This window comes from Nicrophorus vespilloides, unplaced genomic scaffold (assembly GCF_001412225.1).
Source record: "Nicrophorus vespilloides isolate i.1.1-1 unplaced genomic scaffold, Nicve_v1.0, whole genome shotgun sequence".
Lineage (NCBI taxonomy): Eukaryota > Metazoa > Arthropoda > Insecta > Coleoptera > Silphidae > Nicrophorus > Nicrophorus vespilloides.
The window spans coordinates 1-11,949 of NW_017098245.1; the positions used below are offsets into that span (position 1 = coordinate 1).

The 11,949-nt window shown below is 35.5% G+C and overlaps 1 protein-coding gene across 3 annotated transcripts in view; it reads left to right on the forward strand.

Moving 5' to 3' along the window:
* Positions 1 to 497: 497 nt before the first annotated feature.
* LOC108561988 (serine/threonine-protein kinase N) overlaps positions 498 to 11,949 on the forward strand; it is a 28,050-nt gene continuing 16,598 nt past the window's right edge. The window contains exon 1 of one of the 3 annotated variants that reach the window (XM_017920152.1): positions 498 to 1,210. In XM_017920152.1, the coding sequence (XP_017775641.1) occupies positions 1,190 to 1,210 (21 nt within the window). In that variant the 5' untranslated portion in view covers positions 498 to 1,189. Of the gene's footprint in view, positions 1,211 to 3,917; positions 3,937 to 7,043; positions 7,351 to 11,949 lie in introns of those variants that run through there. The other 2 variants (XM_017920153.1, XM_017920150.1) reach the window with 2 other exon arrangements.

Genomic DNA, 11,949 nt, shown 5'->3' on the forward strand with positions numbered 1-11,949 from the left:
ATACAGTATTGAATGGAAGTTCAAGAATTGCTTTTGCCAAACCTGGAGGTTCATCTGGTATGTTAGTAATTTCACATTTAAAAGGATCTACAACCCAATTCACAGTTTGCACATCAAGATCTGAAAAGTAGTCAGAGAACCGCTCTCTGAGTTTGGTAAGATGAAATTAGAACATTTTTTACCCCATTTTGGGTAATTTACCCCGGTTCCCCGACCGCTGAATTACACTGTCATTACTTCTATGATTGTTTTAAGAGTTTTTAGTTTAACTAATCGTTAAATTTGAATTTATTTTTGGATGTAAATATTATAATTTTTGCGTCTAGACTTGTTATTGAGGCAAGGTTAGTGTTGTAATTTAATAGCGCTAATTATAATATTTAAATTTAGCGTGCCGTGGCGCCAAATCCGATATCGAATAGACGTTCAAAACTGACGTTAAAATTGTCAAAAGTTGGATATGACTCAAGTTGAATGGACTCGTTTGATTCGGTTCGTGAGCATTTTCCAGGATTGTCTCAGAAGGCGAATGAAATCCTTTTTAATCTCTTTTGGTGAGGAGCGACGGTTCGTGCGGGGTGGAGTAGAGGGACGATGGAAGAAGGGGACTTGACTTAAACCATCCTCTCTCCGTTCGTCTCGCTTTGACTCGAGATTCCTGGTATAGCGTCGTCGCAGAGCGCGCGCCGCGACTCGTGTATGTACTCATCTCTGTCGGGCGGTCGAGCTCGAGTGTTGCCAATGGGAATGAGTCAGTTCGTTTACGCCGGTATCGTGCTGCGCATCGGAATGTGAACAGGCCAGGCCAGGACAGGACAGACTTGTGTGTGTGTGCTTTGCCTGCTTTTGCGCTCCGACCGTGTGCTCCCAATCAAGATTCCATCGTTTTCCATCGAGAGACTTTTGTTTTGTTGTTGTTGTTGTTATAGTTCCGAGCGGACCTCTCAGAGGGAGAAAGAGGAAACCTAGCAACAAGTATTGTTATTATTATTATTCACCCTTCGCGCAACAGCAACAGTTGAGCAGTATAGAAGGAAGAGAGAGTATACAGTCTGTGTGAAGGATTGCAGCCCGCTCCTCCCCCGGTGTGTTTTAAGCGAGTGATGCTCGGTTTTCCCAAGCGCGCAGCCCACCAGAAGAGCGAGCTTCCCAACATTGTTGTAATGTGATGTAAACTTTTCTCACCAAGATGGCCGACTCATATTACCAGGTGAGAAAAACCCGAAGACACTCTCGCTCGCTCCTCCATCCTTCTCCGATCCGCACCTAACCTTCATGCAACGTTGTTGTCCCCTACCAGCGAGCGTATGTGTCTGTGTCCCCCTTCTCATCCTTCACCTCTTCGGACACATGCATTTGTTGTTTTTCTGGTTGCTCCGTTTTATTTTTGTTTTTATTTATGCGTGCATGTTGTTGATCAACTTACCAACGAAACTCGAAAGCGCGCGATGATGGCCGCTGCCGCCAAGCTTACGCAATTCCAAAAACCAAAATCCCCAAAAAAAATTAACCTACAATATTATTATTTTGACAGACCCAAAATTGCATTCCCCCCCATTATGTTTCACCTTTACAACCAAACAGAAACAAGCTCTTATCAAATATCTCACTGATAATACTTATCTCACAATTTGATTAGTTAAAAAAAAATGTACATGTTATGCAGCAATGACATTGACTTAGTTTAAAGTTTTCTTAAACTATTTTGTAACTGTCGTGTTGACTTTAGTTAACTACAGTTTATGCAATTGTATAATCAAATGTAAATTATAAATAAGGAAAAAAACATATGCAGCAGCAGCAGGTCTAAGGCCCTGTGCTTCACCCTATTTTTAACTTTGTGTAGGATTGGAAGAGAGGTCTTAAGTGTTGTATACTTAGAGTTTATTTATAATTGGAATTGCAACACACTTGTAATCTAAATTCGTATGAAACCAAGTAATAATAATAATAATAACAACATGCATAAACAAAGAATTAAGTAATGTAATTGTAGATAAATCATCATTAACAATCCGTATTTGGGATGATCAATGTTACTACTTTGATCCATTAGTCAACCATCTATAAACTACTTTTAAGTCTGTTTGTTATTTCGATTACATTCGGGATTTGCAGCAAGGTTATAAGCGTCGAGTTTTATATTTATAATTGCTCTACATAAGGAATTGCCATAGAAATAACAATTTATGAAATAATTCCACAGTAACTTGTTTACTGCGTGTACAACTAATTCAATTGTAACATAATGTTAGTCAATTATGTAGTAGTACTACAAAATGTCTTAAGGTTTTCAAAACAGGATTCGTTATAACGCATAGTTAGATAATGGTATCACCAATCCAAACGTAACTTTACGAAACGATAAAACCCATGACTAATTACGTCAATAAGTATTTCTATTGTATCAATAAGATAATGAGAAATTGGACAATTTGTTGTACGTTCTTAAAATTTCATATATTGAGCAATTATTGGTTTGAATAAGGTTTTATGCATTATTATGTCATCTATATTTTGAACTATAAAGTAGTCTCATTTAATAGTCTCCTTCCATAAACGGACGTTACATTTCTGGACTTGCTATTAAAACTCATGAGACATGCTTGAAAACAGTGTAGATTCGCGATACAAAGTTTGGTTGCGAAGTTTAAAATAGTTTTCTTTTTTTAATGGGAAAATCGCGTACTCATAACAGTGACAAACATAAATAATTCCGCAATATTAAATTAGAGCGTGAGTAATGCGAACCAGAGCGGTTTATAGCAGTCGATACAAAGCTGGTAATTGAATCGTCAATCGAGTACATAAATTGTTTGGGGGGGAAATTGAGGATATAAAAATTCTTGTGCCTGTGCCAATGCAAATGAAATGCCGCCCGGATAGAAGAAGAAACACGCTTTGCGAGAAAACAAGTATTTTGCTTCCACTTAATCTCATTACAAAACATTTATTTATAATGTTGAAATTATTCACAATTACATTTCATTCAATAGTTGGAGTTAATGGATTTTTTTTTGCGTTAATTAAAAAGAAAATATGAGTTTTGCGTTAAAGCATTGGGATATGTGAAGGTTGCGATAAGCCACGTGAGTAATAGCACGTAATGATGATTGTTGCTAGGTATTTGTAAAAGAGCGAAAAGAAGCATCTGTTTTGATTCCATAATAACACGTCGACGATGACATGCAATGATGCGAACCTTGAATGAATCTGTCGTTGGAGACCAGGTGGGGAAATGTATATTTTTTTTTTATTATTTATTTCTCTTGGTGGAACACATTTTTGGCACAGTGCAGAAATTAAATATAGCGGATATCTATTTCGGCGCGATTGAAGAAGCCGGCGTTACGCGAATCTTCTCTTTCTTCGGTTTTCATCGGATAATCTCTTAAGCAGAGGCGACGGTATATGGAAATTTGGAGCGAGCTGCTGCTGAGGGCTATATACAGTGCGACCCGTAAATGGATTGCGACCTTTTGCGTTATTATTAATGCCCGCAATTACTCCAAACTCGGTGCACTCGTTTTATCTGCCAAGGCATTCCATAATCGAATTTTCGTTTTGCGTGGCATTCAACCCGAAAAACCTGTGGGAAATCAACTCATTTCACTTTGCTGCTGAAGGTTTCTTTTTCGTACAGTAATAATTGGAGGTAAAACAACCTTCGAATTTCGTTCTTAATTAAATCTTTCGGGTATCTAACAAAAAAAAAACATCTAATTTACAATTCTAATGTTTTGTTTCAGGTAAACTATCTCCCTTGTTTCCGCCGTTGACCCAAAGAGCGGAATGAGTTTCTGGATAAATTCACTCTTCGCCGAGATGCATTTTTCAAAAGGAATGCTTCCGTTTCCGGCCTTGCGCTACCACTATTAACTTACCTTAACAATGGCGCTCGATGATTAATATCCTGTTCGTATCGAAACAACGATGGTAAGAGAATAGTAGACTTGATCATCTCTAATTATGATTTAGTTTCAAACAAATCTGTATTCTTTCACCATTATGAAATACTCATTTAACCACCTACAAAAAAATCCAATAATCGATCCATTTAGTTAGCGATTGGTTTAACGAAGCAAGCAACAGTATACTTTACGGTTTGTTACGCAACGTAGACAACCCAAGTTGCTTCAGGGGGAACAAGTGTTTCGAGTTGATTAATCCCAAGCGAAATAATTTGTTTTGATTCGGGCGCTCGACCAATGGGAAGGAGGAAACCCATGGTCGGCGGAGGAGGATGAAGCTAGTTTTAAAATTTAAAACCTCCGTCGTCGTTGTTGTTTTTTTTATTTAAATTTTTTCGTTTTGATTGCCTGGAAGTAATAATTTCCTGCCTCACTTGTCGAGCGCGATTATGCACTCCGCGAAATGCGGTTACATCATCGCATCCAATGTCTTTTAATGATGTTTTTCGTTCTTCTCCACATTTCAATCTTATTAACTCGAGTGCACTTCTTTGAAAAGAAAAAACGTTGATGCAATGAACTCTCGGGATTTTATTGCTCTCCGAATTGTCTCATCGCCGAAGTGAAGTAAATGTAAATTGCGTAACTTGCGCTGACGTCAGGGATGTTTAATTAAATCGCCGTGTCGGAGAGCTTATTTACTTGGATACATAATGTAATCTGCACGTTGATAACCGCTATCTAATTTAATTAATTAATATTTCGCAATTGCATTATTATTGTTGTTATTGTTATATAACGTGAGATGCGTTTTTTAAAAATGTTGTTTACTCATTGTAATTTAGATCTAGTTTAAAAAAAATGGTTATTCCTAGGATTTAGATACAAATGTATGATTATTTGTATTTTATTTTGCTTTGATACCAAAACGATAGATTCTAATTTGAAATTTAAGCATTGATACTACTCTTGATACTACTCATAAAGTGGTTATAAATTAGATTTGATTGGGTTATTTCATACTCTTTGTCAATTGCATATAAAGAACATTTAACTGTTGAATATCTAAATGTGTGCATATTTATAAATAAGAGTGTTCAAAATAAGCACGAGTAAGACATGAACGAATTACATCAGACGGCTTATTTCGCATGTCAGAGGTTCGAAAGAACTTTGGATCGGTTTCTGAATGCTTCTATATATAAATGCGAATATTTTAGTCAACATTTTATTTTTTCGTGTGGAAGATTTAATATTTCGATTTTAATAGTAAAACAATGTACATTGTTTGTAATTTGTTGTTTCCATTGAAACACGATCGATGATTATTGATTAAAAGCGCTATTTATAGATAGAAGCGTTCAATTACTTTTTTTTTATCTAATGAATTAAATGTGTAAGTGTCTCGCCGTTGCGATTGATTTTGGTTTTCAGCTGTTAGTTTGGAGCCATTAACGTCTTTACAGCTAGAGAATAATGGAATTGGGCGGCAATTAACTAGGACCCAAAATAACATTCCTAGCCGTGTAATTCGTAACGGGAACTCGTTATATTTATGAATAGAAGGCTGAGAAGAAAGAAGAAGGGTTTTCTTCTGTATCGAAGTTGGCCTGAAGGCATACCAGAAATAATGGGTAAAGGACCTGACCTAGCCTACCTTCGGCGAGTCGTCCGTCCCCTCCTCACGAACACAAACAACAATAATAACAACAACAACAACAGCGACAAGAAGAATAGAAACGAGAGAAAATGTTTCTAAAGTAATCGATGCTTTTACGAATCCTCCAACCACCGCTCGAACGTTGAGGATTATTATTTTTTTTTCTGTTGTTATTGTTGTATTTGTGATGCGCGAAAATAGACGGTGCGAAAATAAAACGGATTTCTCTCTCTCTCTCTCCCTGCGTGTGCATTTATTTTCGAATATTCAAAACAAGTGTCGGACTGTAAACCATGTCCTTGCGTTTTCCACGCCACTTGCGTACGTATGGAATTCCACTGACCGCAGATTTTCGTTTCGACCAGTAAAATATTCCATTGATTCAGTAGCAATTACCAATTTCATTGTATCCATATAAATATTTTTATTTTTTTTTGTTCTATAACAAGAAAAAAATCACTTGTAATTATTATTTCTTTAATGAAAATATTACATTCAAAGGGTAAATTGTTACAACAAATATTATTGTTTTGATTAAATTTATTGTAATTGTACAGATGTTAATTTTTTTGTAAGCGTTAACTTTTGCAGTTTGTTTTACGAAATTGAATGAAAACATTTAGATTCGCTCCTGGTTTATGCAATTTGCACAAGATTCGCAGTGAAAACATTAATGTTGTTTTTAACTGTACAAAAAAACAACAACAACTTTATTTTCTTGCGTTTCGTTTGAGTTTTTCGCGGAAAATCGGTTGCGCAAACATATCGGCTGCAGTTCCGTGATTTGCGTCAGTGGATAATAATTAGAGTGGAAGTGTTTCGTGTACATAAGTCATCAATTTTCTCCAAAAACATTTGTACAAATAATAATATGTTGCATTTACAACTGTTTCAATCTTTTGTTATAATTGATGTATTTTTTGTATGTTTTATTTATTGTTATTTGATATTTGTAGTTGAAAGTGGATAGAGAGAATTGATCGTAGGACGCGCAGACGACTGGTCTGGGGAAGAAAACGGTGGGGTTGAAGAAGAAAATCGGTTGGCGCGAGGAAGGAACGACTTCCGGTCCGTGGACCTGTTATACGTGCGTGTGATTATGCCGGTTTTCTCTTTCTCTCTTCTGTTATTACTATTTCGAATGCGTGCACGCCACTGCGAAGCCGTCGTCTCGCATACCGTTTTACCCCCTCGTTCCTCCTTTCCTCCATCGTCGTCGTCGACATCGTCTCTCTGTTTCACTAACTGCACCATAACTACCACCACTAACCAACCAGTCAACCAACTAGCTAACCAACAGCAGAGCAGACCTGAGCCACACCGAGTCGATTTCTGGTCCGTGTGACTGTATACTACTATATATATATATGCGTGTGAGAGAGTGAGTGTGCATGTGGATATTGGCCTGTCTGGGAGGGTTTCAACTCTCCTCGTCGGACGCGGCGCAAGTTCATGTCCACCACTTGGTGCACTCGCTCAGTCGTTTACCAATCTCCGTTCCGTTCGCACTCGGACATTCGCGTTCGTTCGCGCGATCCGTTCCTCACCAAAGGCTCCGAAGAGGAGAGGCAGAAAGATACGCGTGGTTTTCAGTTGTTGTTGTTTGCTGCAGAGCGAGTCGATGTTTTCTCGCGCTTTCCCAGACAGTGCGCGTTTCGATTCATCGATAGTTTTCAGTGGGCGATAAACCAACGATTAAGTAGAGTGATATATAGATAGAAGGAATTTCGGAGATACGCAAAAGAGAGAATTCAATTGAAATAACAAACTGTTATTCTGGTAAATACCATCGCGCACGTTTGATTCATGCGTTCATGCAATCCCTTGCCGAAGATCACAGCGGTTGTCATCGATTTATCCGCAACACATTCTTCTATTACATTCAGTTTCTTCTATTATATTTATTCGATTAAAAAACGTGGAAACTAACGGACGGCGCCAGGTATATCAAATGGTACACACTCGCACAGACACACATACAGAAACAGAGAGATACAGACACGCTCGGACATGCAGAGGTATTCTCTCTTTCTCTCTCGCATACTTTGTTTCTTTGGGGTCATGGACATTTACTGACCGCAAAATATTCGGCATTTCCATCGGCAAGTGTTGTCGGGTTTTATGGTGCAGACGACGACGACGACTCTCTTTCGTCCGATCGATAGCGCGTTTGCATCAATTACTTAACTGTAATTCACCTTTCCCCAACGTCGCATCCTCTCTTCCTCGGCAATCTTCCAATTTCATCATCATCATCATCAGAAAACTGCACTTCCTTGCATTTATTCAATCGCTCAACTCTAATCCAATCTCCAACATTGACACAGCAGCAAACATGGTATAATTCTTACTAAACCCGAGCAAAAATTATCTACAACAATGTAAGAACTTTTGCTTTTTGATTACGATACGATTTTGGCAATTCATGTAATAATTTTAGAACTTTATTTCTTATTTGGATGAGGAGATTTGCGATATTTTAAAAGTTTATAACAAAATCGATCCTATCTATATTATTTTCTAATAGGAATGCTTAAAATCATCATTGAAAGTTTCGAATTATTCGATTTTCATCATTTCGCTAATTATTATAATTAATAGTTGATCGTAGACGGCCAAGAATAACAAATAAACAACGAGTTCAAGGATGCGTCCCCCGATCAATAGATCATCGACCTTTTCTCGATCGCAGAATGTTTCGCTAATTATCCGCTGATTATATGTGTATTTTTTGAATGTTAAACAATAATATTTCATGTGAAATTTTATAATTCTATTAGGATTCGCGATTCGAATTATTTCTTGTTTATAGTTAAATAGTTTCTCTCAATTTCTTTTTTTTTTGTCAATAGATTAATTAGTTTTAATCTATTGGAATCACGTTTTGTGTGTTCGTGCACATTTTATAAACGGAAAATTTCGCGGAAAAATCGGTGAATAGGAAAGTGCGAGAACGTGCCGAACGATTCCGTTTAAACGCGCCGTATTTACATTTAATTTCGATGGTAAACAGGGAGGGGGGGGCGAATGCAAATATAGAATCTGCATAATCTCAAATTGAAATTTCGCTACTCAAAAATTTATTCACTTTTCAAATTAACAAAGTTAACATTTTTTTAATGTCCATTTATTGGTTTGTAGAAAATCGTTTTCTTAACGGATAATTTAGAAGACTTGAATAATGCACTAAAGACACGTTTAATTTCTTATTCCCATTGTGAATTAATTATTGTGTAGAGGATAAACTATGGTGCGGAGAGAGAAAAAAGTCTGCAATTAAAATCGTTTCGGAATAACAGTATTTCCCAGGAATGTGTAGCATATGGGAACTGGGACGCAATCGCGAAATGCAAAGGAACGATATTTTTACGATGAAAATAATAATGCACACGAGTCTGGAATATTAGTGTGTGTATATTTCTATTATGCTCAGACACTCTTCATGTCTCCATTATTTTTCTTAATTGTATAGCGTTTATTTAACAAAACTCGCGGAGCGCTTGATTTTGAAGTGCGAAGTACGAAGCACGATCGTTCCCATTATTCAAATGAATCAATTATAAATCTTTGTTGAATTTGCATGCTGAACGTGCTGATATTAGATTTAGAGGAGGAAATGTTTGAGGTAACCCAAAAATTTGCATACGCTACAAAAAAAAATTGTATTTCAATGTTGTAGCTTTGAATATTCATGCAACGAGTTCTGTTCGAAATTGGAATATTTTTAAAGAAGAATTATCTGATAATGGTTATTATCGATTGATATCGATTATCAGTTTATTTACGAAATTGTCAGAAGACTATTGATGATTGTAATAGAAATCGATAGATTTGGGTATTCTTAATTGGATTGTATCCGTTTCATTCGACGATTGGTAAACTGTTATTCGAAGAGAAGAAAATAAAAGTTCGATTTGCTTTGCAACTAGATTCGAAATGTAAATTTCCTGCGCACGGAAATGGAGAAGACAAACAAATAGGCAAAGTGCTGAACGCAGGAGGAAGAAGAAGGCGATGGAGGCGGCAGACGCGTTTCTGTTTTGTTTATAGCAGCCTTCTATAGTTTTTACTATGCGAGTGCGAATAGCGTAAACAACGTGTGCTGCTGCCTACATGGCCGGACATTTCTGACCTCGAGTAGGTGTGCATTTTCGGTGCATTTGTTCTATTGTTTTTATTCATTTGTTTTCGTTTTTTGGGCTCGCGACGCTAAATAGTCTGGGGCTTCCGCCGTTCGATTTGAAGCCTTCTCTGTTCGAAACACGTCCGATCGATCCGACGCGCGCTCGATCCAATTAGGCCTAATGGTAATGCCACATTATCTATCACGAATATCGGTTCAAATACAAATATCTGTGCCATCGATTTTTCAATGAAAGAAAGTTCAATTTGTAAACATAATTACCGAAATACACTATAAATGATCAAAGAAACAATTGTAGAATATAAGTATTTAGAGCTGAAATAAATTTTCATTGGCTTTTTCTTATTATAATTCTATTTATTCTTAATATAATTCCATTGTATGATTCAACATGTAAACACTGAAAGATGGACTTTGAATTGGACCAATTTCTTGAACGCGTTTAGTTAAACACTTAGGCGCGATGTTTATTTGCGAAACGCATCTTCCTCGTGCTAAGTGCACTTAACTTCCTCCTTTTAATAACGTCACGTCGATTTCAGCAATTCGCTAATCTGCTGCTGCCGCCGCTTCTTCCACGCTAAATCCGAGCGTTAGATGGCAGCATTAAGCGCACACTAGATTTCTTCGAGTATTTATTAATATTATTATTATTATTAGCGTAGAGCAGATAAAGCTTAATCCGTTTGATTTATCGAAAATATTCCGCGCTTTAACGAATTTTTGAAATAACTCTGCAGAATTTATAGCCTCTCCGAATTTTATTTTATTTTATTTTTCTTTCTTTCAAAATTCTATTTTTATTCGAACGACGTGGACATAACGTATTTATAGTTTATTAACGTTCCGTTTTGCTTAGATCTTATTGTTGGATGATTTTGTTTCAACAAAAGATTGAAGAATTTGTATCTTTTATTTTATTTTTTTAAATATTATCAAGTAAAATGAGTCATAATGCAACTAGAAATTAAGCAATTGTGGTACAGTTATTGGTAAATTGATGTGTTATTCGATGACTCAAAGTTATAAAACTCGCAATGAAGAAGAGGAGTAAACAAGATGCTCAAAACTGCGAAAGTTTCTTCTCCATAAATATAAATATTTTTCTATTTAATGATGAAATATAACTTAGTGAAGCTAATTGTTTTTAATTGGTATTCTTCGTATAAGTGGTATTAATTGTATGTTGTTGTTTTTTTTTGTGTGTCGCGAGAGAATTAATCGATGTTCGTTCGATTTGCATTCAATTCGTTCTGTCGCCGGCGATTCTCGCTCACTTTATTATTTATTGTTCTGCAATTAATTTCCATTCGCGTCCGGCCGAATCATTAGCATAAAGGAATATTGCTCAATCCTCGTGCCCAGACTTTAATGCTCGCAGATTCATTAATTAATTAATTAACGCAATTTGTTCAATGATTCGTATTTGTTAATTAATGAAAATCTAATATAATTGGAGAAGAAATATTTATAATTAAGTTAGTTTTGTTAGTGAGGAATGAACATGAATTAATACAAGTTTAAGTAAAAAATTGTGAAATTTACTAAATTTTAGAGTGGGAATTTAGGAAATTATTGATTCATTGTAAATTGGACAATGATTGTGCAAAATTTTGGAAAATCATAAAACTATATTTATTCAATTAAAAATAATGAAATTTACTAAATTTAGTAATTGAAACTAACGATATTTTCTTTTAATTTAAGAGAGATTATATTCAGGATGTTCAAAGTTATTGGTAAAACCATTTAAGTAAATTAGCATTTGATGAAGTGTACTTAAGAGAATTGTCGTTTTTATTATTTCTTAAAGTTAATTTATAGTGAAAGTATAAATAATGATAGAAAAAGTAATGTTAAATTCTAATATTGTCGCTTTATTGATGTTAAAGTGAAAATTGCTGGGTTTTAGTGAGTCTAATGTGAAACTTCTTCTGTTCATTTTTTTTTCTTCTTATTATTAAATTTACGTTTTCCTTTCTTTCCGTGAGAATATCCGAAAATTATAAAACTATATTTATTCAATTAAAAATAATGAAATTTACTAAATTTAATAATAGAAACTAACGATATTTTCTATTAATTTAAGAGAGATTATATTCAGAATGTTCAAAGTTATTGGTAAAACCATTTAAGTAATAGTAAATTTGTAGTACTTGATGAAGTGTACTTAAGAAAATTGTCGTTTTTATTATTTCTTAAAGTTAATTTATAGTGAAAGTATAAATAATGAT